The 27,898-nt window shown below is 35.8% G+C and overlaps 6 protein-coding genes and 1 long non-coding RNA gene across 12 annotated transcripts; 3 read left to right on the forward strand and 4 right to left on the reverse strand.

Moving 5' to 3' along the window:
* The first annotated feature begins 55 nt into the window (after positions 1–55).
* LOC120273019 (dentin sialophosphoprotein-like) lies at positions 56–4,901 on the forward strand. 3 transcript variants are annotated; one of them, XM_039279655.1, is made up of 9 exons: positions 56–325; positions 1,415–1,656; positions 1,723–2,150; positions 2,320–2,995; positions 3,111–3,211; positions 3,292–3,369; positions 3,461–3,588; positions 3,763–3,941; positions 4,606–4,901. In XM_039279655.1, the coding sequence occupies exons 2-8, from the start codon at positions 1,476–1,478 to the stop codon at positions 3,905–3,907; spliced, it is 1,737 nt and encodes a 578-aa protein (XP_039135589.1). In that variant the 5' UTR covers positions 56–325; positions 1,415–1,475; the 3' UTR covers positions 3,908–3,941; positions 4,606–4,901. The 3 variants fall into 3 exon arrangements, with proteins under 3 accessions (XP_039135589.1, XP_039135587.1, XP_039135588.1); XM_039279653.1 differs by having other exon boundaries at positions 1,415–2,150; XM_039279654.1 differs by having other exon boundaries at positions 1,419–2,150.
* A 553-nt stretch (positions 4,902–5,454) lies between these two features.
* LOC120273723 lies at positions 5,455–7,358 on the forward strand. Its single transcript, XR_005540610.1, has 3 exons — positions 5,455–5,629; positions 6,404–6,486; positions 6,733–7,358. It is a non-coding gene; the product is annotated as an uncharacterized LOC120273723 (long non-coding RNA).
* LOC120273722 (probable WRKY transcription factor 69) lies at positions 7,237–8,407 on the reverse strand. Its single transcript, XM_039280427.1, has 3 exons — positions 8,245–8,407; positions 8,012–8,149; positions 7,237–7,917 (listed from the first exon to the last, which is right to left on the reverse strand). The coding sequence occupies exons 1-3, from the start codon at positions 8,301–8,303 to the stop codon at positions 7,587–7,589; spliced, it is 528 nt and encodes a 175-aa protein (XP_039136361.1). The 5' UTR covers positions 8,304–8,407; the 3' UTR covers positions 7,237–7,586.
* A 338-nt stretch (positions 8,408–8,745) lies between these two features.
* On the reverse strand, positions 8,746–11,811 carry LOC120273721 (ubiquitin-conjugating enzyme E2 32-like). The gene is made up of 5 exons (XM_039280426.1): positions 11,611–11,811; positions 10,778–10,909; positions 10,388–10,472; positions 9,398–9,561; positions 8,746–9,311 (listed from the first exon to the last, which is right to left on the reverse strand). Exons 1-5 carry the CDS (start codon positions 11,719–11,721, stop codon positions 8,877–8,879), a joined length of 927 nt encoding a protein of 308 aa, XP_039136360.1. The 5' UTR covers positions 11,722–11,811; the 3' UTR covers positions 8,746–8,876.
* A 1,141-nt stretch (positions 11,812–12,952) lies between these two features.
* On the forward strand, positions 12,953–15,983 carry LOC120272960 (DELLA protein RGL1-like). Of its 4 annotated transcripts, none has more exons than XM_039279592.1 (4): positions 12,953–13,089; positions 13,205–13,450; positions 13,565–15,329; positions 15,602–15,983. In XM_039279592.1, the coding sequence occupies exons 3-4, from the start codon at positions 13,667–13,669 to the stop codon at positions 15,769–15,771; spliced, it is 1,833 nt and encodes a 610-aa protein (XP_039135526.1). In that variant the 5' UTR covers positions 12,953–13,089; positions 13,205–13,450; positions 13,565–13,666; the 3' UTR covers positions 15,772–15,983. The 4 variants fall into 4 exon arrangements, with proteins under 4 accessions (XP_039135526.1, XP_039135528.1, XP_039135527.1 ...); XM_039279594.1 differs by having other exon boundaries at positions 13,419–13,450; XM_039279593.1 differs by having other exon boundaries at positions 13,419–15,329.
* A 434-nt stretch (positions 15,984–16,417) lies between these two features.
* LOC120273353 (nicotianamine synthase-like) lies at positions 16,418–17,713 on the reverse strand. Its single transcript, XM_039279979.1, has one exon. The coding sequence runs from the start codon at positions 17,561–17,563 to the stop codon at positions 16,592–16,594; it is 972 nt and encodes a 323-aa protein (XP_039135913.1). The 5' UTR covers positions 17,564–17,713; the 3' UTR covers positions 16,418–16,591.
* Positions 17,714–20,569: 2,856 nt separating this feature from the next.
* Positions 20,570–27,728, reverse strand: LOC120273604 (probable glutamyl endopeptidase, chloroplastic). The gene is made up of 15 exons (XM_039280264.1): positions 27,429–27,728; positions 26,100–26,301; positions 25,871–25,981; positions 25,368–25,413; positions 25,175–25,284; positions 24,593–25,096; positions 24,329–24,457; positions 23,715–24,011; positions 23,153–23,611; positions 22,743–22,808; positions 22,075–22,135; positions 21,840–21,989; positions 21,614–21,751; positions 21,162–21,457; positions 20,570–20,965 (listed from the first exon to the last, which is right to left on the reverse strand). Coding segments are annotated over exons 1-15 (2,838 nt in total). The 5' UTR covers positions 27,697–27,728; the 3' UTR covers positions 20,570–20,964.
* Positions 27,729–27,898: the final 170 nt, after the last annotated feature.

Below are 27,898 nucleotides of genomic sequence, written 5' to 3' on the forward strand. Positions count from 1 at the left end.
GAGACAAAACCCATAGCCAAAAAAAGCAGTTAAGAGAGAGAGAGAGAGAGAAAGAGAGGAGGGAAAGGAATGGAAAGCAAAGAAAGCAAATATGGAGAAAATTACGAAAAAACCTCATCATCTCCGTTTCGGACTCAAACGCAGACCTTTCTCGAGCCCACAACGTTCTCCGCCCAATCCCTCCTCTTTAACCCTAACCCTAACCCTAGAATTCCCATTCTCGCCTTTCCAACCACTATTGCTTCTCCATTCATACCAAGATCGCCTCTTTCTTCCTCTCTCTTGCCCGTCGATGCGTTTCAGAGTTTCGGGGATCATTGTCTTGGTGAGATTTTTTATCTCTCAATCGAATCGAGTTCTCCATCGCTGGAGATTTCTCGATTTTTTTTTGTTGTTTTTTTTTGTTCATGTTGATTGAATTGAGGTTTTGTTTTGATCGGCATTGATGGAGTTTGTGGTGATTCTTGTTTGGTGTTTGGGTATTGGTTTCTTTGGGATCGCAGGCTTGTGGATTTCTGATGAGAATTTGAACTAATAGTAAGCTCTTAGAATTATCTAATATTTGTTTGGAGATGCATGGCTACTAATTTCTTTCTTGAATTGATTGATTGATTGATTGATTGATCTTTTTTATGTTTGGATAATGTGTTTTTTGATTTATATTTTTCCATTGTAGTTGCAATGTGGTTACTTGTGCTGTGACCTGTTTAGGATTTTTATGAGGGAAGAGAACAAATTTACAAGTATTGGGAAAGCTATAAATTTCTATGGCTGATTGGCTGATCTGAAGTTGGGGATGTCATGGGTGTAGACAACTAGATATGAACATAGATATAATAAATGCAACTAAATACTTGAAAGTTTTGAACTGCCCACGATCTTATGCACTGCACATGCGCATTTCGATGGGAATAATATTCATGGAAATTTTAGTATTCCCTGTCATAATGTAGGCTACACCATGAAACATTAAGAGATGTCAAAGAAGATCATAGAAGATGTCACTAAGTAGATTAAATATCAACTGATATGTTGAAGATTTTCAGTGCTTTTGTATACTCTACTTTTCTTCTTGCGCATTGCCATTGAGTGTCCCTGGATGGTGGAATCAGCTCTTCTCTGGGTTAAGTAAGTAAATCTCTGAGGATTTGTCCTAATTCATTCTTTTAGATTTTTGAGTCTATATATGGCATAAAAAGCTGCCTATGCCAACTAGATTGGTTTGTTGTTGAACAATTTGATGTATTTTTGTTGTCTTTTTTCTTTTAATGGTGTGATTTTCCATTTCTTTATCATTTTTGTAATTTTCGTTGTATGCAAATTTTTAAGGATTTTGTTTGTACATGTTTATTTATTTATTTATTTTCTTTCAGTCTCTTATAAGTGGTTTTCTAATATTTGTTCCAAATTTTAGACAGGAAAACATGACCGTGATGGTTCTTGATTCTTTGGTTGTGTGAGTTGAATATTTTTTGATGGAAGCCTTTGGAGGTTCTGAGCACAGTGGTGCGAGTGTGGGGAAGAAACGGAGGAGTATTCCTTCAAGAGGACGGCGTTCAGATTACCAGATACTGTTGGAGGGTACAAAGTGCTTGCCTCATTTATCTGCTCCATCTTCTGAGGATGCAAGCAAGATTTCTCTTGAAAGTAGCTTGGGTGATGATCCTAGTTTAAACAACTCTTCACAAAGAATGATTTCAATTAATAAAATCAATGGCACAGGTTCATCAAAAAAGTTCAAGAAGAGTGAGGGGAGGTCTGGAGATGTTGGTGGGTTTTACAGAAATGGTAGTACGAGAGCTGGTCATTCTGGAAATAATGAACCACGGCGTAATGGGTCTGATTTGAAGCGATGCAGTGAAGGTGTCCTTGCTCCGGCTAATTGGAAATCCACTAGTAACACCAGAGAGAAACTTGAACTACAGGCAATGGTATCTGAGGCTTCTATCTCCAAGAACGGTGATGGTTATTCTTTAGATCATTCAGTTGGTGGCTCAAGTGGATCAGGTGAAAATAAACCAAGGAAGTTAAAGTTCAAAGTTGGTGGACTTCTGGGGTCTACACATACAAAATCAAATACAGACAATGCTTTTACAAAATCTTCACATCCTTTGAATGTCTCATGGCATGGACAAAAGCATATGCTCCAGGTAATATGTTGGCTCATATTATTGAATGATACTTTCGAATTGATAAAATTAGAAAGGTATTCAAATTTAATATAAACAACAGTCAATTGTGCTCTGTCAATTTGCTAGTTATTAGTAAACTACATTATTTGGACTATTCTAACCGTATGTATTATTGACGTTGATGTAGGACAACTCAGATGATGGTCAATTTCACATTGAACAAAGTAATTGCATGCAAGGGAGAGAGTGGAAGGATTTGGGAGAACATCATCCTCATGGAACAGAGGAAAATACAAGGGTTAAATTAGTCGGAAAAAGTTCATCATCAACACAAATGGATAAAGTACATAGCACGAACTCTTCTGACCCTACTACCCGTAAGAGCAAGAGGGTTACTAGGAGGCGGGCTGTAGAGGACACATTTGATGATAGTGATGAAGATGATGAGATCCGTTATCTGGAGAGACTGAAATCTTCCAAGATTGTAAAAGTTGATGCTGTTGATTATGGACATGAAGGGAACAAATTAAAGAAAAAGAAAGTTTCAGAATCATCCAAGAATAAGGTTAGTAGTTACGATTTTGATGAGGAATATGTATCACAGTCAGTTAAGGATGGTGAACGACGGAGAAAAACAGCGAAGGAATCCAGTGATATTGCCTATGTGGAAGAGGATGAACCTGGGTCTGATGCCAGTCTGGATCCAAAGGAGATGAAACGAGAAGGATCTGCTGATACAGTAGGTGATGGTAGGGTAGGAGCTCTTACCACACGTCAGCGAGCTCTCCAATCAAGTAAAGATGGAAATACTGGCGAAAGTTTGATTGAGTTCCCAAATGGGCTGCCTCCTGCTCCCCGAAGAAGTAAGAACTTGATTCTTCATTAATGCTGTGGCATGTTGATTTTTCTTTTTTACTTTTTGTTCATTGTGATCTCTGTGGTATTTTATGTCTTTTTAATCTTGTATGCTGATCACAGAGCAAAAGGAAAAGCTTTCTGAAGTTGAGCTTCAGGCAAAGAAAGCTGAAGCTGCTCAGAGACGCAGGATGCAAGTAGAGAAAGCCAACAGAGAATTGGAGGTTTGTCATTTTTGATGAATTCAGCTTGCATGGCGTCTTACTGAATTCAGAGGCACTTTTTTTAAACTCTTAACATGCAGGCTGCAGTAATTAATAAGATCTTGGGGAAGGATCCAAACAAGAAGAAAAAAGAGGAAGAAAAGCTTAAGGAGATGCAGGCAAATGCCAAATTTATAATCATTTGTTATGCCAGTCAGTTTGTACTTTAAGTTGGTACCTACTGATCTTTTTATTTGTTATTTGAATTAGGAGGAAGCTTCTAGTATGCTGCCATTGGCTCCTAGCACAATTAGATGGGCCATTGGACCAACTGGAACTACTGTTACATTTGCGGATGATGTTGGCTTGCCAAATATATTTGAATCCAAACCATGCAGGTTACACCTTAATTTCCATGATTTCTAGAAATAGATGCACATCATTTTTTTTTGCCTGCTCACCATGAGCATATTTTGAATGATTTGTTTTGGTAGTCTATGCTGTCATCTGGTTAATCATAATTGACTAACTTCCCCCTTATCTCTTGATCTCATGGTGCTTGCTCTTGACAGTTATCCTCTGCCACGAGAAAAATGTGCTGGTCCTTCATGTACTAATGCTTACAAATACCGAGATTCCAAAACAAATCTTCCCCTTTGTAGCCTACGATGCTATAGAGCTGTCCAAAAAATTCCTCAGACAGGAACATCATGTTGATTCTTCAGTCCAACGTGACCTGACTTATTTTCCGGTAGGTAATGCTGCACACTTAATGACATTATTTTATCAGTTTGAAACTTTGAGGCAGTATCAATTATATTATTTAATGCGGCAGAGCCCCTGATGGTGTCATTTCTTTTAATGAACTTCATGAATTAAAACAAAAGGAACATGTTTATTTTTTTACTTTTGACTCTATTCTCTAATTATCCCTGTTCTGCTCTGAACATGATGCATTTTAGAAAAACTGCAGAGTCCATCATATATGATTAAATATGTCTTTATATCATGTGAAGGATGAAACTTTTGCTGCCAGAGCCAGGTTATAGTGCTTGAAAATATTTCATCTCTTTGATTTATTTTCACCTGTTTTTATCTAGTCGCATTTTTATTGTACCTTAATCTCATTGACAAAAGTCACAAAATGACTGGTGCATCTAGTTTGTATGGATGTTTATACTTTGTACTATGATACTATTTTTTAAACAGACATCTTTAGTATAGACACTGTAATTAGAATTTTGAATGGTATAATGATCAGTTTTTCAAATTCTTCTGTTGTTGTAGTTGGCATAGAATGAAGTGAAAACTTTTAAGTGTCATTTAACAGTGTTGAAATCATCTTTAATTTTTGTTTATGTTTTGGACTTAAATTGCTCATTTGTTTGCTTGTCTTTGTGTTGTTATTTCTGCAGCATCTGATCATAGAACAAACTCTTTGAGGCTTTGATGTGAATTCTGAAAACAAGAGCTGAATCTTGAACAGACTGGTCAAAAGCTGACATGAATATAGATAGGATAAGGAATTCATTAAGGTTTTTAATAGAATTTTTAATAGAATTTGTTTCATTCTCTCAATGTATATATAATGCTGACATTTATCTTTTTTTTTACTGATATTAGTAAAATAGCAGCAGCAGCAGCAGCAGCTTTGCAGTAAATATACATTCACTCAATTTTAATGCAAAGTTTAAAGGTTGAAAAAGCTTCAGATATGCATATCCCTCTTGTATTATTTTCACAATATTAATATTGATAAACACTGTTGAGATAAGTAATTAATTAAATCTCAAAAGTTTGATAACTCCAAACAAACAAACAAACAAACTAAAAAAAGCAAAAGGTGGATTTTATTGTTTCTATTTTTGATTTTTTTAATTTGGTTACAAATTTATTTTCATCCCATTAATATTTAATTATGTATTAAAAAGAAAGACACTAATTGTTCTGATTTTTTAATGGTTTTCTTTAAGAAGAACAATCTAACTGGACCAAATGTAAATAGAATTGTCTAATTTCTCTTTTGACTGAATGCAGTTCATTTCAAAATTAATTTAACTAATTTAAAAAAACCTCATTTGTGCTCTAATAATATATATATATATATATATATATATATATTCTTTTAAAACATTTGAGGTTGTCTTTCTTCTTTTTTAAAAAAAAGGAAAAAAAATAATTTTCCGGAAATTTGTCAATAACGTTAATAAAAAACCAAGAATTATTTACTTTGAATTTTAATTTTCAATGTTAAATAGCTTTGCTTTGCTTTGCTTTGCTCTGCTCTTTAATGGCGAAATCCGCCATCCTCGCCGCCGGCTGCCACCGGCCACCCCGGCGGCGCTGAAACGGTTCGCCGGCAATCTCCCTGAAGCCCTTCGGTCCGTCCAACGATTGATTTCTGATCCATCTTCCTGCTTTTCATTGAAGTAATTTTTGGTACTCCTTGCTTCTCTCTTCGGGAAACCTTTTTGGGTTGTTTTCTGTGGATTGGATTTGTTATTTAGTGGTTTTTCCATCTGCCAAATGATTTGATTTCCACTTTTTTCCTGTAGTTTTTATTGCTTGATCGATTTGAATAGTGTTTGGATTTTGATGGTTTTGTGAGTGGATTTTTAACGTGAATTTTCTGTAATTTAGATTGCATAAAGTTCAGACTTTGTTTTGATTCGATGTTAAAAGTTACAATTTTGATTATTTATCTCATATGATATTTGAGTATGATTTTTGCCTATTGCTAGTGCTCATTGTCTTCGATTCTTAGGTTTCAGATGAGCTTCTTGGTTTTAGGCTCAGCTTGGGAATGTTGTTATGCAGCCATTCCAGCATGTATATAGTTTCTATGAGTTGCTACTATGTTTCTTAGAACATCAATTCATCCTTTGTTTCTCTGGTAAATTAAGGTTTGCTCTATAAATTCTAAGAGTTTGCATGCTTCATAATTACTTAAAAAATTCTTTTGTCAACTACCTACATCTATCTATTTAGTATTTAAGCATAAGCATTATGTTTGTTGTGGTGGCCATCAACTGACAAATTACTAGTTTCTGTTGTCAATTTTGTGTGGCCATCCAACATCAGTTTTGGTGTTTTCATTTGTAAGTACTGAAAACAAAGGCACTATACTTTCAGCTTTTACCACAGCTGGCTGAAAAACTTCCTTCTATTGATCGTTTGCTCGTATAACGATCTCTTCATGGCATTTCGATGCAGGCAAGCGGTATAGTTTGTTCTACTCCGGAAAAATGATTCAGAAACCTATTATCAGTTTGCAAGTTGCAAATTCAGATGTTATGGTAATTACTTCTGATTATCACCTTTGTATGTCACCTCTGTATATATATATATATATATAATGTAACCTTTTCATTTTCTTCATCATTTACTCCCCCAGTAGAAGTTGAATTCCCTCCCTTGTGGATATACATACCTACAAATTATCATTATATTATGTTATTTGTCTTCAAAGTCTGTTGTATATCAAGTAAAAATTTTTGAGCTAAGACTAGCATTGAACTTTTATTTTACATTTGCTCAAACAGACCAAAGAGATGTTACATCACAAGGTTAGTCTAAATGGCTACTTAGCCACAACACTGGGCAAAGTCTGGAAAAGACAAATAAAGACACTGAAAGGAGTTCCTTCATGAAACATCAAAGAAACAATGAAATGTGTCTTGCTTGATGCTGTCATTGAATCCCCTCAAAGCACATCAACCACTACTGCCTTCTGATCAGTACACACTTCAACATCTCACTGATTGGTATTATTTTCCATTTTATACTGATAATTCTTACTTAATGACTACCATAGATTAGTATGTCTTCTTTGTTATTTGTCATGCTATAATACTTGAGTTAGAGCTTTAAATGTTTTGTTGGAATTTTGCAGTATGCACTCTACTTTTAACTGTCAACCATGTCTCTTTTTTTGTCACAACTGTGATTTACATGATGTGGTGGTTGTTAGTTGAGTTTCTTTTGTAAAGATAGTGAGTGGGGTTATGAACTGTTCCACAAACACTATGCAACAAAAAAGAACAGCCTTTCCAAACTGAATCATATATATTCCTCCATTCACTTCCTTGGATTGATTAGTTCACTACATCCATTCAATTATCAAGTTGCACTTTTGAAAGAGAGAGAGAGAGAGAGAGTCACACTAAAAGAGTAGCGACATCACAGAACTCATGCTCTGTCTTAGTGCTTTTAATACAACTAGCCACCATTATAGATCTTTTTAGCCTTCTGTGGTTGCTGGCAATTTGTCCTTATGCACTACAAAGAAACTAGAGAGAGAAACATAAAGAGATTGAAGAAGTAAAGCACTAGTGTTATCTATGAACATCTTCTAGCCTTCTGTTAGTTCTAGTACAGTAGTAGTACTACTACTAGTCTAGGAAAGTTGCAAAAGGCTTTTATCATCAAAGAAACTACTCCTCAAAGATGAGCAAATTGGCAACTCCTCAAGTTCATCAAAGAAGTCATTTTCCTCTGTACTTTTCTTCTCATTCTTCACTATTTCTTCTTCTTCTTCTTCTTCATCATCTTCTTCTTCTTTACATTTGGAATTCACTTTTGTTTGTGGTTGGATTGATAGAAGGTCAGGCCCTGGATGATTGTGATTTGATGTATAAGTGATTATAAGCATTGATGCATCAGTCTTGCACTTCTCTACTTGTTTCTTTGCTGAACATCCCTTTGAAGTGCTACATCTATAATATCCCCTGTATACAGAGAACAAATAGATAGATAGAAAACAGAAAAAGAGAGCACAAAAACAGAGGAAAAACTAGAGACTAAAACTGAAAAAGAAGGGACCTTGGATAAGGAGAGCCTTTAATGGGTTTTTGTCCATACTTTCTCCAAGACCAAAAATCAGAAGGTGGACCTTCACTCTTCTGTTTCCCTGCTTTAGTTTCAACCCTTACTGTGACAACAACCTTCTGAACAACCTTCCTGTAATAAGATCACAACAAAAAAGAAATAAAAGAACACATGAAAAAAGATTTCTATAAAAAATTATTTTCTCTAGACTCACTTATGAACACTACCTTCTCTTTGATGATGGAGCTTCTATCATCCTTTCTTTTGCACTTGTAGGACTTTCCATTGTACTCTTTTCTTTCTCTATATGCTATCCTCCTTTTTATCTCTTCCTCTGCTTTCCACTCACATGAAACACACTTAGAGAGAGAGAGAGAGGATGAAATGGATAGGAATCAAAAGAGTGCATATTAATAGAGGAAGGCATGATTCATGAGAGGACAAGAGTAGTAGCTTTCTATCTTTTTCACTTATTGAAACAGAGGACTAGACAACAATATATCTTTTTCACTTATTGAAAACAGAGGACTAGACAACAATAGGCGAGGGCCATATCCATCCAAAGCTTAAAAATATGCAAACCACTCCACCAGTTTATGTTTCTTTTTTGGCAATGTTCTGCCAACTTTGCACATGACCCTTTGTCTCTCACAAAGCTGATCACCATTTATCTCAATTAATCTTCTCATTAATGTGTTTATGCTCGCCCTGTAACACATTAACAAACATGAACAAAGAGAAAGAGATATCATTGGAGAAGAATATAGACAATCATTTACATACATATGTATAAATGTTTATATATATATATATATATATGGCTCCTAGTCTTGATCTTCCTCACATTGAGTATTGCACATTACATAAGGAAGATGCCATATGATTTGAGAAACTTCTTCAATATGAGAATGGAAATGGCAATGGTCAGACCGATAGCAGCCAGAGTAAATAGGCGGTCGTCTGAGGGCTTCTGAGCTCTAGTAACAGGCCTCTGAGGTTGTTCAATCGTCTGGGAAGCAGGTGCTCTCCTTGATAAACTCACTCTTGCCCGGAAGCCAACTTGAAGAGGACCGGCAGCTGCATTCACTTGGACTTCATGAACATCTTCCACCATCATTGGCTCGTTTTCTGGATTCGGGGGCTCCTGTATGGGAGCAGTCGCCACGTCCAGACTAGCATTTTCCGTAACAGAATTAGGAGCAGTATTTGCCTCCGCACTTGTTGTATCATCGGTTGCTGGTGTAGGGAGAATGTCAGGCACAGGAGGAGCCTTGCCGAGCATGTATCTGTGGATCTGTCATTAAAATACCAAAGGTCATAGAGATTCAGATATTTAAAGCTGTTTTAAGAATTTCAGTACGATGGACTGTGAGGGTTTACTTCATCGATTAAATTTTGCCGCTCTGAGCTGCCATATTTGGGGATGACTTCACGTGACTTGATAGCGAGTTTGCGCCTTTCTTCCTTGTTGTAATCCAGAGACCCCAATGCCCCATCAGGGTTGGTTGGCATGAAAGCAATCAGGGCTACCAAAGCTGTTCGAACTGGTTGACAGAAGGAGCTCATTTCAGTTACAAACTGAATCTCGAGAAACATATAATTCACACATATACACTGAAATATTTCAGATACTGCATAACTTCATTACAAGTTATGCAAAAACCAAGCAGTTATAACAAACATACTAAGTTAAAATTTTCAGAAGTTAGATAATTTAACAGCATTAAAACCACAAGATGTTTCCCTGATCTTGCTGAGCTTTAGCCACGCAAGACACCAGTCACATAAGGCAAAAAATTGCATGTCTAACATATCTTGTCCATGCTGATGACTTATTAAGACTTGAGATCTCTTTTAGAATGGTATTGACTTGTCAAGGCCATACTGATGACTTATTGAGACTTGAGATCTCTTCTAGAATGGTATTGACTTGTCAAGGAACTTGGCAGCATTTACTATAGTAGGTAACTTTAATGTCCTTTTTGTTGGTCAAATCATCGCTAAGAGAATACCAAATAATGCTTCTGATTTAAAAAAAAAAAAAAAGAATTATTGCTGTAGCACCATGCTCATATAGCATGCTAACCAGAGAATGAGAGCACACTAAGAATATTGGTGCTCAAGCGAATAGCTTATCTACTCAAGATGTACTATACCATAATATCTATATCTTAATTGAACGCAGGCTTCCATTGAAAATAGCAAGCCAATGATAATAACCAATCAGATGTTAAACTAACTCTGGAGACTGAATGCAACACAAGGTAAGGCACACAAAGCTTAAAAGCGAAGGTATTACAAGCAGCAAGATAAAAAAGTATCATATAAACAAAATTTACAATAAGAAAGTAACATAAATAGATAACATACCACTCCAAGAGGGCTGCCAATGCTCAGGGTGATAATTTGATATGCTCAAGCATATCTTTGTCTGAGTTTCAAAACGACCATTTGGCTACACCATTGCATCAAAGAAAAAACCAAATTAGTTAAACGGCACACTACACAATTACTAAACCACAAAATGGTATTGAGTTCCCATTTGATGTAGTTAAACGGCACACTACAAAATTACTAAACCACAAAATGGTATTAAGTTCCCATTTGATGATTAGCATGCAAAACTAGCAATTTTGATTATGCCAGGACATGGCATTGCAGATTATCAACAGTTAGAAGTGGCAAAAGAGAACCCTAAAACTGATAAAAACTGTAAAGGAAACAAAAGAGATAGAGAGAAAGATAGGAATAGATAATTACAGTCAGTAACATGAATGCCGGGGGCTTGAATGGATACTCGGCCGGCAGTTGAATCCTCCCATGATAAATGCCACCCTCAAACTCTGAATCCCGCGGCCCGCAGATTGCAAATTGCCACTCAAATATGTTCTCCTAAAACAGCATGAGACATTCAATACAAACCATACATAGAAATTCTCATAACCCACATGATTCAGAAGAAATTCAGTAGCCAATTTTGAAATTTCACAATATTCAGTATTGCAATCTCCATAAAATGGAAAACATATCAAACCACAAGAGAATGAAATAAAAATCTCAACTCATTTTCACAACAAATTGAAATTCCCAAAACAGCTCATTGTATCCAATTGGTAGATTAAACTCAATATTTAATCGAGAATGAATGATCTAAAAGCCAAAAACAACATCTACACCGAGGTCAATGGATCTGCAATAAATCCTCAATTAGGGTTCTTGGTGCTCAAGGGTTTGAGTTACATCTCAAACAAAGTACATCCAAATCATTCTCCATTCTCACACTCTCAACATCCCAAAATTCATTCTCAAAGCACCCTAAATCTCCAAATCACATTAATTCAAAAATAAATTTAAAAAAAAAACACATTTTTTTCCCAATGAATGCGAGCATCAATCAACAAAATCAACATAATATAACAACAAATCCAACCAATAATTTTCACATCAAATTAAAAAAAGAAATCCACAAACAATCAAAAAGTAGAAATCTCCAATTGAAATCCTCAATCAACTCCAAGAAATCAAAAGAAAAACAAGAAGAGCTTTAAGAAAGATAAGGGAAAATGAACAACAGATTAGGGTTAGGGTTTCACCTCAAGTGGAAGGCTCATGAAATCATCGGATGGATTCGACTGCATCTCCTTCACCTCCTGTAGTATTCTCTTCACCGCCGGGTTCTTCCTGTTATACCTCTCGTCCGCCATCTCTCCCCGCCGCCGGAGTTCGCCGGAGTTCGCCGGAAAAAGAATAATTGGAGAAATTCAAACAAAAAATCGTAGAAGAAGTAAAGAGAACGAAATGAGGGTTATATTTATTTGGAAATATAAATAATTTTGAAAAATCATGACGTATTTCCCATTCAAATGGTCTACGTGGCAACATTTTATTGGATGGTGCTCATATTAATTTTGGGGAAAAGTTGACATTTTTAATTTTTTGCAAGAGAAAAAATATATTAATGGCAAAAAAAAAAAAATCTACATTTTTGAAAGATAATAAATTATTATATAAATTTATCAAATTTCTTTGTTGTATTATTAGTGTCCAGTCCATTAATTATTAGTTTCCATTTTTAATGGATTATTTTGTTTGTTTTTTAATCAAATTTTATTAAATTTTTTATTTTTATTAATGTGGTTGATCCATATATATATAAATAATAAATAAATAAATAAATTCATCAAATAATAAACCATGCGGTCATGTTTTCCATTGCATTAATTGATTTTTTATATAAAAAAAGAAGTCATAATTTTTAAAACAAATTATATTTAAAAAATAATAAATAATAATAAATTAGATCGGAGAGTAAGTACAATAAAATAGTTGACACTACGGTCTATAGTCTTTAATTATCCAAATATATTTCGGTCTTTGAAAAAAGAAATATTTAATTTGATTTAATATATTAAAAAAAATATTTTAACAGCAACCAAACCTGGTCAATGTTTTCTTATTATAATAAAAGTTTTTTTAATTTTATTTACAAAGCAAATAACCTAGTAAAAGAAATAAGATTATATCAATTATAACGGTTTAATGACTCACTAATAATTTATTATGATACGAGTTAAAACATGATACAGTAATAAATTATTACGTATATTTAAGATGATATATATCATGACTAATGACTATAAATTTATAAAATTAATTTTTTTTTTTTAAAAAAAATGAATAAACCACATGCATTAATAAAAAGGTGTCAACAGTCGACCCACCAGAAGTGGGAAAAACAAACACAGGAGAGTAAATTTTTTTCTAATATAAATTTGGAGGGATGAGAATATAACTAACCCTTCGGATAAAAAAAAAATTAATAAACTCACAGTTAACACTGTTTTTTTTAAAAAAAAAGAAATTAAGTTTTTTACAATGCTTTGATCTATCTATGTGAATAATACCACTAAACAAGTGTTGGCTAACATTTTTGTTTTTCCTTCACTTGGCCAAAATGAATATATAGATATAATTCTAAGAAGAAAAAAAAAATTTTGATGAGAATTTTATGAAGAATTTTTGAATGATGTGGTTTAAAATGTTTTCCAGGATTGCAGATTGTCTTCTTCCTGGTAAGTGACTTCAAAAAGTTTCCATCTTTTTTATTCTCAATCCATTTGTTTTACATGTTTGTGCTGGAATTTCCATTTGTCAAAGTATTGAAAGCACTCATCTTTTTTGTTTCAGTGTTTTGTTTCTAGATCAAAGGACCTCGGGAACCAAAGGGAGATTCTCAGATTAAGGCTTTTAATTTTTTTTTAGGGTTTTGGGAAGAATCAATCCATCTGTTTTTCTTCATTTTATGAAAATTGGTTTTTTTTTTGGAGTACAAATTGATGCTTTTCAGATTCATTTTACTTCGATTGCTTCTGTTTTTATAATCCTTTCTTCTCTTCTGCAGGCCAAAGTTGCTTTCTTTGTCTGCATTTCAAGGTAAAAAAAAGCTCTTTCTTTGTTTTATATGCATTTTAGATTGTGAATGATTTGGTTATAGAACTACTTCAGTTCTTTGTCTTATTTTCTTGTTGTGTTCTTGCCATTCGGCAGTTCGAATCACAGTTTATATAGTTGTCGACAAACTTCTCTGGTAGCTAAGAACTGCAACATAGCTTTTGGTTTTTTCTTGGCTTGCTAAGATTGTTGCATTCAATGTTCTCCATTGAGGGGTTTAATCCTAATGGAGCACAAGAAGGATTTGAAGATGAGTGTAGTGTGAAGCAGACCCAATTTTTCACAACTGAAGATGTGGGAAACATCGTCGATGATTTCTGGTCCATTTATAGCTTCAGCCAAGAATCTCAAACTGATAAAGGTACTATCTTGCCATCTAGTGTGACAGAATCCATTCCAGAGTTCATTGCACCTCAAACACCATTAATGGTGTTTGAACCCAATCTAGAAAATCCCATTGTTCAAGACATCACTGAGTTTGTTTTGCCAAAAAAGAAGTCATGCACTGGAGTCCTTTCCTCACTGGAGATTCTGAATAGTTATAAACCGTGTCATAATCGCTTGCAAGTCGGAAATCTGAATGGAGAGATTGTGGGATTTGATTCAAATTCATTGGATGGAGAAACGCGGTTTTCTACTGAAGAGATTGTTAGATTTGCTGCTGCTCGTTATATCGAGTTATCTTCCCCAACTGAAGGTAATAATTCCATGCTTAGAAACCCTTTAGGCTTATCTTTGTCGGGCTTCAATAATGAGGAAATCCAGAATGTTGAGCTTGCAAGCTTATTACTTGCTGCTGCTGAGAAGGTAAGCAATCGACAATATGATAGAGCGAGCAATTTGCTTAGACAATGTGAAACTTTCTCCTCTCATTGCGGCCATCCAGTTCAAAGACTTGTTTACTACTTCTCCGACGCATTGCAAGAAAGAATCGATAGAGAAACTAGGAGGCTATCAGCAAAGAGACCAAGGGACAAGGGTCTACCGGCAGAGGATGTTGCGAAAGAAATGTTAACTAGTCATCCAATACATCTGATTGCTCAGAAAACACTACCATTCTCGCAAGTCATTCAGTTTACTTCAATTCAAACAATTCTGGACAATGTTGCGACGATGAAGAGAATTCATCTTGTTAATTTGTCTATCAAGCATGGCTTCCAATGTACTATTTTGATGCAAGCTCTGGCAACAAGATCTTCATGCCCTGTTGATTACTTGAGGATCACTGGAGTTGGAGCATCAGAAGAGCCTGTATTACTCACTGGACAGAGATTGGTGAGTTTCGCTGAAACCTTGTCTTTACCATTTGATTTCCGTGTTGTAGCTGTTTCAGACATGAAAGATCTCAGAGAAGATATGTTTGAAATCGAGCCTGATGAAGCATTGGCTGTTTATAGTTCACTTGATATGAATAGCATGATTGTTAGGCCTAACAGTTTGGAGAACCTCATTAGAGTCATGAGGAAACTCAAACCGATTATAATGATGATCGTTGATTTAGAGGCTAATCATAATTCACCGTCTTTCATCACTCGTTTCACCGAAGCATTGTTCTTTTACAGTGCCTACTTTGATTATGTCAATTGTTATCTTGATAGAAGTGATTCAAATAGAACTTTTCTAGAGGGATACTTCTTTGCAGAAGGAATGCGGAGCATAATTGCGACGGAGGGCAGTGAGAGACTAATAAGACATGTCAGTATAAGCATTTGGAGGGTGTATTTTGCGCGGTTTGGACTTGTGGAAGTTGACTTGAATGAGTGGGCATCTTATCAAGCTAGTCTTCTTCTTAAGAAGTTTGCGCATTCGAGCTCATGCACACTCGATAAGAACGGGAAATCGTTGACTGTGGGATGGAAAGGTACTCCATTGTATTTCATTTCTGCATGGAAATTTCAGTATGGAGATTAAATGATAACATTTAAATTTCCTCCATTTGTACTTTAGCTTTTAACTTAGGTATTAGAATTGAAATCAAATTTGCCTTTTGTGCTATGTTCTTAAGCTTGCGAAAAATGTCCTACCATAACACAAACAACAGATATAGTCCAAATGCATGAAACATGTCGATTTCTTGGTTTTTACTGATTAACTAAGCGATTACTCAATGTCATTGTCACAAGACGACTGCAGGCCGGGTTTGGTTACATCAACACATCAAGGTTTATCTTTCGGTATATACCTTTGTTTCTTTCAATCAGTATCAATGTGTCGGAACCGATACTTTTATATTGACAGTGGTATTCATGCAGACTTCTAATGATAAATTGCTGAATTCAATCAGAAACTATACCATGATATAAGTTGGTGAATTCAACTGATTCTCTGCAGAAATTCATTTGATTTATGAAGTTCAAACTCATGTGTCGAACACTGTTGATTTAGAAATGAGAATTTGATTGATTTCTTGAAGAGAACACAGTGATTATGAAGTCCATGAATGTGAATTTCATGAAGAACTAAAATGTAACAGGATTCAAAGAATGTAATTATGACTCTTCAAATCATGAATGATCACTGAATGATGTATTCATTTAAATACTGAGCCATTGTTTTGTCTTCTATCAAGCAATGCGTGTCTCTTTCCACCGCCCTTACGTAATTTTTCACTAGTTTTTTTTGTTCTATATATCCTCATATAAATCCTGATGAAATATCTTTTGTATTCTTTATATACACAACAGCATAAATTATTATTTAATGTTTACATAATATATATATATATATATATATATATGAGAGATAGAGAATAGAGCAATATCCTAACTGCATGGCGTGTGGAAGAGTGCATGAATATGAAGACAAGAACCGTTCCAATTTAGAGACTTAGTAGTTAAAAATGAAACACATTATTAACCACTTGTTTATTTCAAAACAAACAAGCAAACATAGCATTCCATGCGTTGAATCTGCCAATCTTTCTTTAAACTAATAACTAGAATGAAAAGATTGAATCCAATGCATGTGAAACCTCAACACTTATTTGATTGATATAACTTCAAAAGCAGAAACACACAGGATGATCACACAAAATAGTTAGAGCAAATGCATAAAAATCATTATCAAAATATAAATTTTATAAGCATCACTTGTTGTTGATTATGATTCTTCTTGTTCTTGTTCTCAAGATTGCTGACCTTCAAGAGCCAGCTCCTCCAGCATGCTGCCATGCCCAAGAGGATTGAATATCTGAAACTCCGAGCACTTGCATGGCAGCATTGCCACTGTCCCTGACGGTGCGCTCTGATCGACTAAATTCACCGGAACGGCAGCAGTCACCTTGCGCGCAACGATTACCGTGTTTATAACTTCATCCATTGGATGATAAACAGATAACAATTCAAACCCATGTAAATCACGGCATGCGTCGATGACAGGGTAGAGAAATGAGCGTGCACCGTGCACACTACGCAGCATGAGCAGCGCACCCGGTGCCATGTAATTCTGTATATGCTCCAAGACTCTCGCCTTTTCCTCTCTGTCCATGCCCACAAGCGCAGCCAAGAACACAACGTCGAACTCCCTGAGCTCATCGGTCACACTGAGAACATTCGCTGTACGTGTAATCATGCGTGCGGAGAGGTCCCCGTCTCCAGCGATAAGGCGTTTCCCAAGCTCATTAGCATCTGAATCCATATCATAGTTCACGAACCTGGTGGCAGGGAGGTGGCGCATGGCGAGCACGATTGAAGTCATTGGTAATGGACCAGAGCCGATAAAAGCCACACGGGACGGCAGCGTAGCTGCATGCCGAGCTAACATAGTGTACTCCAACAGGCTCAGCTTGATGTAATTCTGGTAGTATGGGAAGATGCTCAGATGCTCAATTGGATTCTCAAAGGCGCCGAGAATTGCAGAGTAATGGCTCTCAAGCAAACCTTCAGCCTCTCCACAAAGTTCAATGAGCTTTGATCTCATCCCTTGAACTTCATCGCTGAGCTTGTTCACATCGATGGAGCTCGGAGGGATGCATGCCAGCACTAATTCAGTGAAGAGCTCGTTTACCTCCATCGATGGCTTGAGACACGGCAGCACTGAGATCTTTGCATAGATTTCAGTCACTGTCTGAATCAACATCTCTTCTTGGTTCACCATCTTAATTTCTGCAACAAAGAAAAGAAATAGAGAACAAACTCTTTCAATTCTGTGTGGAGCACACACTATATCTTCATGTATATATATACATGTGCAAAGACACGGGCCCCATCGATGATGACGAATAGATAGAATGAAAGGTGATAGTTTGTTATGTATTAGTATATCATCAATCCAAAGATCATAAATGAATCAGAACCATTCATCAGTTTAGTGATCGAATGATCGAGAAATAAGACTTTGGTTTTATAAAACTATTATAAGTAGATTCTCACCATCCTTGCTTTCACACTGTGGTTTCGGATGATACCGTTTTCTTGTCAGCTTCGCATAGTCTTGTTACAATGTTTTGCTGCGATGAATTGAATACACGGTCAAATTGTGGCTTTTCAATGCTTGCATGGACTGATTTTTCTCATACACACCAAAAATGATGACTAAGAAAATGAGCTTCAATCAATAATAACAAATGTAAGTGAACAACATATCCATACAAATGTGATCTCCCAATGCAATTATTTTATGTGTATCGTTACTTATCATGCACGGGTGGATTATCATCGGCATTGCATGACCGTTAAAGCCGTCACATCATGACGCGCAAGACATGATCTCATAGTGTGAAGCTGATCCCAGACTCTATATAATACTAGAAATTTTCTCTTAAAAAGAAGAAGTCTTGTGGCAGTGTGGCCTTAATCATGCCTCATGTGCTTCATTGGTCTTCCTTCAATAACTATTTGTCTATTCCTGGAATCATTTTGTTCACACTACTCAGACTTGCCAACCTCATGAATCCTCAATTCAGAAAGAAAAATACAAAAATGTCATGCAATTACTTGCTGAAGTTTTTCTGTTGTTGCAAAGGAGGCATATCTGAGGAAGGCCAATGCAGAAAAGATATCTAATCAAATATATTCGTGTGTGTTGATTAGAAGAGAATAATATTAGAATAGCCCAATGGTATGACATCAAAGTGTAAGGGGGAAGTCATGGGTTCAAATCTCTCCCCCAACAGTACTGTTTTCTGTACTGTTCATACACTGTTCACCTGGGATTCCTATACTATTCTCATACTGTACATCCGGGTTTCAGTACTGTTTAATACTGATTATATTCATAAAAAAAGGCGCTTGTCGTCTATTATTCAAAAATAATAATATCAGGAAATGCTAACAAATCATAGATTTCATGGATGACATTGTCTTTACTCTAACAAATCATAGATATCTAATCACAAGAATGACATTCAAGTTAATCCAATCATTTAAGCAAGATATACAACCAAGTAAAGACCACATAATAGAATTTATCACAGTGAAATTTTTCGGTAATTAAGCATTTGCTGAAATTCATAAAAGATATTAATGCATCATGCATGTCACAATCATTTTACCATTAAAACACTCAAATTCAAGCCCCAAGAAATTGCTGTTCTTGTTTAGTGTGCCAAATTCAATCCAAGTCTGCATTTTCAGATATCCTCTGTCTCTCTTTCAGTAATTGGTTTAACTTTAATCAATATGATCAAAAGAAGTTAATGAATGAACGAAGTTGATTAATTAGTGCTCAAATCTAAACAAATCCTACTTTTAACAAAACAAACAATAACTGATGAGCCAAGCAGGTTTTACTTCAAATGTTTATCAGTTACTGAAATTTTACACACAATCATCGGCTATCCCACTTCCCAGTTTCTACCAGGGTCTTGCATTCTTATGTTTAAAGAACTTCCAAAAACCATCCCAATGATCAAATCTCTATCCATTTCTGAAACATCTCAGTTAATAGTAATACGAATAAATTGAACATGTACTGCACCTTGAAAGTTGTTGTAGTACATTGAACTACTCTCAAGTGGATTGCTGCATAATGAATCAGTGTATATTAAACTATTTTAAAATGGCAATAATGTCAAAAAAGGTGAACTTTTCTGTAAATTAGATTCCTTGTTAAGTGACTACACTACCACTAGTAAAATGAGTTCAGCAAAAGCTACTTTTTCTACTTATCTTTCTTTAATATCAGTGAACCAGACCAAAACTTTGATTCTAATCCTTTGAGTGTGACTGAATTTTGTTATCATGTCTTAAACTAGCTCACGGAATCATGTGGTCTGCAGCTACAGAGAGAACTTGGACTTATAATCCGAATTTTTTCAAATGATGATTAAAAAACCTGTCATACTAATGCTACTTTACAAATATGCTTCTTCACAAGGATAGAGAAATTCAAAGATACCAGACAAAAGCTTGACTCTATTAGAACAGAATGTCGACATATATCACCTAAAACAGTTAAGAATCACACACAGAGACACTTGCAGAAAAACTTTTTATCACTACTTCATGGTGAAAAGAACACCGACCAATTCTCTTTAAGATAGTGCCCTTAATCTTCATTTCCATTAGCCTATTCTATTAGAGGACAGCAAATGAGAGATGTTCTCATAGATAAGCACATCCATGCCATGGAGCATTGCTGTCTCTTGGCTTTTCATTATGGCGAAAGGAAAAAGTGGAAAAGTTTCAGTGCAACTACTCGACGCAGAAAAAAAAAAGCGACTTTTTCGTGTTTTGCTTTTTTTTTTTTCTTTAGTTTTTTAATGTATCTCCTTTGAGCTAAGATTTCTACTCCTCTTCCCTTCCAATCTTTTGTTTGAGCATTTCATAATTAGGTTGCTTCTCATCTTTGAATTGAAACCACTGGTCAGGGTGTTAGTGGCCATACCAATCATACAACTTTGATGTGTTAATAAAGCTACTAATTTGCAAATAAACATCCGGGCTAACCATTACGCAAGTCTTAATCGTGCTCTAATTCAAGTCTTCGATGCCAAATTAAATATCAAACTGAGCCTAGAAAGTCATCAGAAAACTGTCTACTGTTGCATTTAACTACGGAGTTTGTCAAGCATTCAGAAGACACAGAACAGATCAAAATACGTCTATTTCAATACACTGAAGAAAATCATGCACCATACATCACAAAAATTCTATTAAACCATTCAGAAACTTATAATTGGAATCTAATTCATTCTGGTTTAAAAAGAACCACCTTTGGATAAATACTTAAGAAACATTGATCAATGCCAAACGTAATGACAACATCAGCCATCTAATGCATAACAGAAGGCCTCACACTTAACAATGGAAAGTAACTGAAACATTTAAGCAACTAGAATGGCTTGGGAGGATCTAAAAATCTAGCTCTGTTTGAATATATGTTTCAGAAGAGGTGGCATACATATAAAATTAGTGCTCGCAATTTGTCCACGCCCTTATTCAGGTGTAAGCAGAAGCTGGTTTCTTTAATGGCTTCAAATGTGCACTTCTGTATTTTTCCAAATAAAATCTGAATGCAAATCGTCCAGCCGGATGTTATGAAAAGTCTGCACTAACTCTGCAAAAAAGGCAAGGATCAAACTAAGTTAATTTGATCTCACACACACACACAAACATGTACTTTTATGGATAAAAACTCATGAAGACTTTTAATCAAGAGAACATCCGCATAATATTGGTTGTTCAACATATGAGATCAATTTTGATAAGGTATTGTGGGCGATAGTCTTAGCTTACGAATAAAGAGATATTACCATAATAGTGACCTTGGTGTTAAGTGTGAGCCATCTTGCTCCAGGCCTCGGTTAGGCCCACCTCCACTTGCTGAAAGAGCTGCATCTTTTGTTTCCTTAGGAGCTTCATCATTCGTGGGATCAAGGCTTACGCTCTTTTCCAAGTTATTCACACAGTACTGTTGTAGCCACCGGTCAGTTTCCCAAAGAACATGCATGATGCTCTCTCTGGCAGAATAACCATGGCTCTCGAAGGGAAGAATAACCAAACGACATAGCGCTCCGTGGCCTTTCAAAGCATTAAAAAACCTATCGGACTGTAGTACATGCAAAAAGAAGCATGCTGGTTACAAACTCGAGAAGAAATTGACGAACATTATGTCACTAAGCAGAAAGAACATCTGAATCGAATGAATCCCATTTGCGCAAATATAGCAAATAGTGTAATATAGAAATAAAATTTTGCTATCTACCTGCATTGTTAGAGTTCCTGAATTATTGTCTTCTTCGCCATGAATCAGTAAGATTGGTTTCTTAATTTTGTTTGCCGACATGAAAGGGCTCATCTCAACATAAGTACCGGTAGCTTCCCATAGTGTTCTGTCTTCATTCTACATGCAGGTGATGAAGTATGTCAGAGAAGGGAGCTTTTCCAGTAAGCAAAGAACAAGAGCATGCAAGTATCTTAAAATTCTTAACTTGAAAACCGAAAGGTGTCAGTGTTCTGTTGTAGGCTCCCGAGCGAGCAATTCCACAGCAAAAAAGATGCGGAGCATGTGCTAGAAGATTAGCAGTCATGAATGCCCCATAAGAATGACCCCCTACAGCAATCTTGTTCGAATCAGCAACCTAACCAAGGAAAGGGCAATCATATAATCACACATGAGAAAACAGAATTTTCATATATTCAGGTAGGCAAAGCAAAGAAGCCAACCCCTCTCCTAATGACTTCCTCAACCGCGGCCTCTGCACTAGCAACCAACTGCTCTACATACCTGTTGAAAAGGGGTTTGTGGTTAATGTATATGAAGAGATGGAAAAATTGAAGACGAATTCCATTAAATGTCTAACTAGTAATCTTTAAAACTATCAGAGTAACTAGTAATCCAGCATTGATTAATTTGGTAAATATTGATATGAATATAGCTTGCCTTTTAGGTAGAATCAAGCCTAAAAAATATCTTTGGTTTGCATCTAACAAGGTATTATAGCTTGGTAAATTGGTTTGTTTGGTTGATTTGTAGCATGACTAGTTAAAATAGACTAACATATATAAAGGCTGTGCATTAGAGTGACTAATACTCCCACATTGATTAATTTGGTCAATATAGATCTGAATAGATAAGTCTAAGTCTTTTATTCTATCAGCTTAAGTTTTGGGTTGAACCAAGCTTAAATAATATGTTTGGCTTACATCTAACAACCCAAAAGAAAATACATGATTGACATAGTACTTCTTTAGATTAAAAACTAAGTCGATTTCTGTTTTAACAAACAAATTTATTACTGCATTTACTCTTGATATTTCAAACAGCCCAGTTAACATCATTTATAAGAAAGACAAAATCAAGAATTCAACAAAGAAAGACAATTAAACATTACCTGTCATTTGCTTCTTCATCGCCTTCACCAATGATGGGGATAGTTGGTCCAGATAAAATAGCAAATCTGCAAGGTAAATTTTGTTCCCAGTACTTTAGAGGGCATACTAACAATAAAGCTCAAGAGGTGATTGAATCAATAAAGCATACGTGAGTGAATTCATTACAAGAAGATAAACAACTAAACTAGACAAATAAGAAAAAAAAAACCTTCATACATCAGTAGACAGTAATAAATCAAAGCTAGGACTTGGTCACTAAATTTTAGCCATATCAGAGCAACTTATATGATGAATGAAAAACTATGTTATGTTCTTAGAATTGATTAACCGTACAAAATAGAAGGTGCAAAAGAAAAAGATGATAGATGCGAGCAATTGAAAAAAATAAATTTCACAAGCAATATAATACCCTCTAGCTAACCAAAGAAGGGCTGATGTTGGACCGATGCCGGCAAACTCATTGGGAGAGCCACGGACTTGTCCAGCTGCTTCTTTACTCTTGAACTCGCCAGGATAAGACCATACCAAACATGGAAGAGGGCCGTCTTTTGATGGGTCATAACTGGGAGGCAAGTAGAGTGTTGCGGTAAGCTGAACCCCATCCTTTCTCTGGTATTTAATCATCTCTTTCTGCAGTGCTGCTAATTGAGGATAGGGATGTGGAAAATTTGTAATTTGAACGGCTTTTTTATCAGGCCAACTCTGTATATAATACTGTGTGTTTTCCGTTTTCGACTCTTTGGATGTAAGAACTTTCAACTGGTCAATTGGAAGTTCACCTTCACCATTATCAGACATCAATGCAACAACGGTTTCAAAGTACTTTTCCTTGTCACTCTCCCATATCCGCTCTTTGTTGCCTGTATTTCTGAAATAAAAAATATAATAGCCTTTATTTTCCTAATAATGTAAACGGTCTCATGAGCTATGTTAGTATTTAGAAAATATATTTAAACTGTGGAACTACTTACATATCAAACAAATCAAGAAATGGGACATTTCCTTCTGGAGTTGCACCACTGCCATTAAGAAGAAGAAAAGTTCCTTCATCCTCCTTTTTAATCTTTGCAATAACATAAGTTCCATTATCTGTCCTCCGCATCATTGGTGACCCTGGATCTGAATATGCATCCTCTGATGATCTATCGAATAAGATGCGCGGGGTTATCTCCTTATTGCCTGGAGCAATTACCCATGTTTTAGTACGACGTGTTTTGTACCAGGATTCATACACTAGAGCAAGCGAATCATCACACCAGGAGATACCCCTGCAGCAATGAATATGTATACATCCCTGAGCAAAGTGGCAAATATGAAAGAAATACAACACTATTATCCAATATTGGGTTACTTGATTGTATAAGTTCTTATTTTTATATATTGCCCTCTATTTGGAAGACCAATGGTACAGGAAATAAGCTGGTCTATAGACAATGGACTTCAAGAGTTCTCATACAGCAACATATTTAGAGACAATGTGCAAAATCAAGACTTAAGTTGGTAATTATATACCATATAAAAATCTGTCCTTGAGAAAAATAAACAAAAGATAGCAAAGTTATCAATTAGAGTTACCGTTACACACCCATATCGAAGATCAAGCACATGCAAAACCTCTGGCTGTTCACCATTTACAATCTCAGCAGGTTCTGTATAAATTATATCCCGTGGAGAAACCTCAACCTTTGCATCCCCTCCATCTTGTGTCTCTGCCCTGACAAATCAGCATACCAAACAAGAGAGTTAGGCCTAAAGTAAGAATTTGTGATAATCCAAGTACTACAGGTTGAACATGTTCTGAAGAATAATAATTATCCTGAACGTGACTGTAGATAAAGCTTGGGATTACCAATAAAGAGTTGATGGTTTGTCAGCCCTCCAATTGATTGAGCGCTTTCCTTTGCGCACACTATTGAAAGCAATCGGGATATCCTCAGCAAGTGGTAGATCACAAAGTTCTCTAACAAATTTCCCGTTGCATGTCCAAAGATCAACTTTCTTGGGAAACCTTCCACATGGGACAATGAAAGAATACGGCCGGTGAATTGATGTAATCATGAAGTACTTTCTATCTGGGGATGGATCCATTGACGTATAAACAGCAGGAGGACCAATTGGCTTCATTTTGCCATCCAAAGAGACTAATACAAGTTGTGAGGTGCAATAATAGTCAAACAGATCTGCATCATATTCATCTTTCAATAGGTCCTGGAAAGTTCTGACTTGAATAACACTCTGCTCCTCATTTGACTGTATTTTGGGCCCAGATGGAACTAATGGCTTCTTCGGAGGGGCTCCACGGGTAGCAGGGATAGTACAAACCAACAATGTTGAATCATCAACCCAAACAAAACTGCAAATCCATCAAAACAAAACTATCAGCAAGTGAAAGAAAGTATGCAAACAGTATGAACGTAAAGCGAAACCTTACTTATCAAAAATAGCATTCAAGTATAAATCAGGTGATTGAAAAAGTGGTCTTGCATTCCCTGTTTCCACATCAGCAACCCATAGTTTCATCTTGCTGTTGCTCTCATCATCCTAATTAAACATAATCTTAACGTTAGAAAATTCAGAAGCACTAATACAACATGCACATGCCACACATAGCAGCAGCTACTCACCTCATCACCTCGGATGCTAAATGACAAATGGTGACCGTCCCGTGACCTTGTGAAAGAACAAAGAAAAAAAATATATATATTATCGATAAAAGCCACAATCTGTTGTATTAGCATCTTCCATGTCCCATCTCTTGAATGGATAAAAAGATGAGTGTTGTGGAGAGTTATTCCATGCTAAATCAGTTGCATGAAATTCCTCTTTAGGGAAAAGCTGAGTGTTATGCCATTCCAGTGGTGAAATTGTTTAGATATATCTCAATGATCTCATTACAAAAACTATGGATTGAATTCAGAGTTCAAAAGTCATTTCTATAAATGGTTGCAACTAACGCAGAATTCATAGTTAATGATTGGTGTGTTAAATCTAGCATATGTGATTCTTCAAGCATATGCCAGTAAAAGTTTAACAAATGTTTATAATGTCATTCCATCTTAGGAAGGGGCAGTTCAATAATACGGTGTCATCTTAGATATGTGAAGCCTGTCGAAAGTTGGATAATTACCAGCTAACAAAATTAATTTTTGAACCATCTGGAAACCCATGCACCTCTTTCTCTGGCCCTAGAGTGCCATCATCCATCAGGCAGTGGATTCCTATGCCTGTGTAAAAAGACCTGCACACAAGTGCTAAAATTAGTGCTTTTTTATAAACTAGAGCAAAATACAATGATGATGTTTCACCTGTGCATTACATTTGATAAACTAAGAACTAAGTTACATAGGCAATCTTACATCCGACTTCGAGCATTGCAGTTTCCATCAATCCGTATACCAGCAAGCTTTTCCTCTGGTTTTGCAAGATCTGACAGCGGTGGCAGAGATCTGCGCTTCAGGAATAGGATTTTGTCCCTTTGAGGTGAAAATGACAAAACAGGAAGGGGTGGTGCATCAACAATGTCTCTGATTTCCTTTGGAGGAAGACAATACCCATTCCCTAGTGAAATATTTTCCACGTGACAAGAAACAAGTATTACATAACTGAAAACAAACAGTAAAATTCTCTCATCTCTGTTAATAATCCAGACTGAAACCTTTTAGCATTGAATCATACCCATTTATTAACTTGCCCAAAACTCAGGAAGACTCTCTCTAATGAATATAATAAAATTCACATGATTCATAGTAGCAATAATCACAAATCCTTCTTAACTAATTAAATTTATGCCAAATGCCTCAAATAGGAAAGACAAACATCCACAAAAAGAAGATCAAAACTCCAATAAAACAATGAATCTCATATAGCAACTATATCATAAAAGGCACTATCTTTGCTTCTTAAGCTGGAACAAAAGAGAATTACATTTTGAAATATGAACCGCTGGAAAAATTATGAACAAGCGAAACAATTTTTATTGAATAAAAGTAATTAACAACTGGATCATGGGCACCTTCATTCTCTCCAATGCTAGAGGCAGAAGAGGGAAGAGAAGTAGAACACACATTATGATCACCGATCACTTTCTCTGAGAAAGAGGGCAAAATTGCCATCTTTAACAGCCTAGAGGCAGTGGAGACACTGCAAAATCTAATGGACTTCAATGGGGCAACTAACAGGGAGCTTAAGAAGAAGAGAAACATCCTCTTCACCATTAATAGCCTAGACAGAGAACATTCATCACTACATCAGACCCACATATTGACTCATTCAAAACTCAACAAAACCCTTCAGTGGTGCATAAAGTTTTTTTCCCGCACGCCTTATAGTAACATCATCAATAGCATTGGTTTAAAGCAACAGGGAAAAAATCATAATTCTGATATCATGATTCATGATCACATTGATAAAAAAAAAAACAAAAGATCAACTCCTTCCGAAATAACCTTCATACTCCAAAAAATACAAAATCCTCTAAGCTTTCATCAAAGTTGACCAGAACTCAAGTATAACACAAAGTTCAAAAATTTCTACACAATCCAATCTCCAAAATACTTTCACATAATGATTCACTAAGAAAAGCACACAGATCCAAACACACACACGCATACAAAGGTTTCAATTTGTAACAGAATCAAGATTAATTTTTTCTTAAATAAAAAGGCAATAGGATCGCACTTGCTCACCTTCAGTATCTTCAATCTCAGAAGTAGAAGAGCCATTAGAATCCCCAACAACTTTCTCAGACAAAGAGGCCAAAGGTGCCAGCTTTGGGAGCCTAGAGGACGCGGAGACACTGTGAAACCTCATGGGCCTGGATGGGGGTCTGAGAGGAAGCTTAAGAAGAGCAGGGGGATGCAGAGGAAGGGAGAAAGGTGAGAGCTTGTGAGAGAGAAGAGTAAGAGAATAGGGTGGAGAGCAAGAGAAGCGATGATAAACTCTATGAAGAGACATTCCTTTTGCTTTTAGATTGGATCATGTTTTGTTTGGAGAAGAGACGTCCTTTATTGGTATATCCGACTTTTCTTTTATTTTTTATTTTTATTTTTACTTTTTTCTTTTTTTATAATTTACTTTTAATATAAATATATAAATTTATATATTTATAAATAAGACCGTGTCTTCTATATATATATATATATATATATAGTGTTTT

This window comes from Dioscorea cayenensis, chromosome 12 (genome assembly GCF_009730915.1).
Source record: "Dioscorea cayenensis subsp. rotundata cultivar TDr96_F1 chromosome 12, TDr96_F1_v2_PseudoChromosome.rev07_lg8_w22 25.fasta, whole genome shotgun sequence".
Classification (NCBI taxonomy): domain Eukaryota; kingdom Viridiplantae; phylum Streptophyta; class Magnoliopsida; order Dioscoreales; family Dioscoreaceae; genus Dioscorea; species Dioscorea cayenensis.

Bases quoted from the DNA above. Each gene is read 5' to 3' on its own strand.
- LOC120273019 (XM_039279653.1), top strand. From the start codon at position 1,476: ATGGAAGCCTTTGGAGGTTCTGAGCACAGTGGTGCGAGTGTGGGGAAG. The intron at 2,151-2,319 runs GTAATATGTTGG...ACGTTGATGTAG, and splicing joins GACAAAAGCATATGCTCCAG to GACAACTCAGATGATGGTCA. The intron at 2,996-3,110 runs GTAAGAACTTGA...TGCTGATCACAG, and splicing joins GCCTCCTGCTCCCCGAAGAA to AGCAAAAGGAAAAGCTTTCT.
- LOC120273722 (XM_039280427.1), bottom strand. From the start codon at position 8,303: ATGGAAAGTCCTACAAGTGCAAAAGAAAGGATGATAGAAGCTCCATCA. The intron at 8,150-8,244 runs GTAGTGTTCATA...ATCTTATTACAG, and splicing joins GCTCCATCATCAAAGAGAAG to GAAGGTTGTTCAGAAGGTTG. The intron at 7,918-8,011 runs GTCCCTTCTTTT...CTCTGTATACAG, and splicing joins AAAGGCTCTCCTTATCCAAG to GGGATATTATAGATGTAGCA.
- LOC120273721 (XM_039280426.1), bottom strand. From the start codon at position 11,721: ATGGCGGACGAGAGGTATAACAGGAAGAACCCGGCGGTGAAGAGAATA. The intron at 10,910-11,610 runs GTGAAACCCTAA...ATGCTGTTTTAG, and splicing joins TCATGAGCCTTCCACTTGAG to GAGAACATATTTGAGTGGCA. The intron at 10,473-10,777 runs GTAATTATCTAT...GCAATGGTGTAG, and splicing joins CGGCATTCATGTTACTGACT to CCAAATGGTCGTTTTGAAAC.
- LOC120272960 (XM_039279592.1), top strand. From the start codon at position 13,667: ATGTTCTCCATTGAGGGGTTTAATCCTAATGGAGCACAAGAAGGATTT. The intron at 15,330-15,601 runs GTACTCCATTGT...AGACGACTGCAG, and splicing joins GTTGACTGTGGGATGGAAAG to GCCGGGTTTGGTTACATCAA.
- LOC120273353 (XM_039279979.1), bottom strand. From the start codon at position 17,563: ATGGTGAACCAAGAAGAGATGTTGATTCAGACAGTGACTGAAATCTAT.
- LOC120273604 (XM_039280264.1), bottom strand. From the start codon at position 27,696: ATGTCTCTTCATAGAGTTTATCATCGCTTCTCTTGCTCTCCACCCTAT. The intron at 25,285-25,367 runs GTGAGTAGCTGC...ATGTTTAATTAG, and splicing joins TTAGCATCCGAGGTGATGAG to GATGATGAGAGCAACAGCAA. The intron at 22,136-22,742 runs GTAATGTTTAAT...CCTTTTCAACAG, and splicing joins GATGAAGAAGCAAATGACAG to GTATGTAGAGCAGTTGGTTG.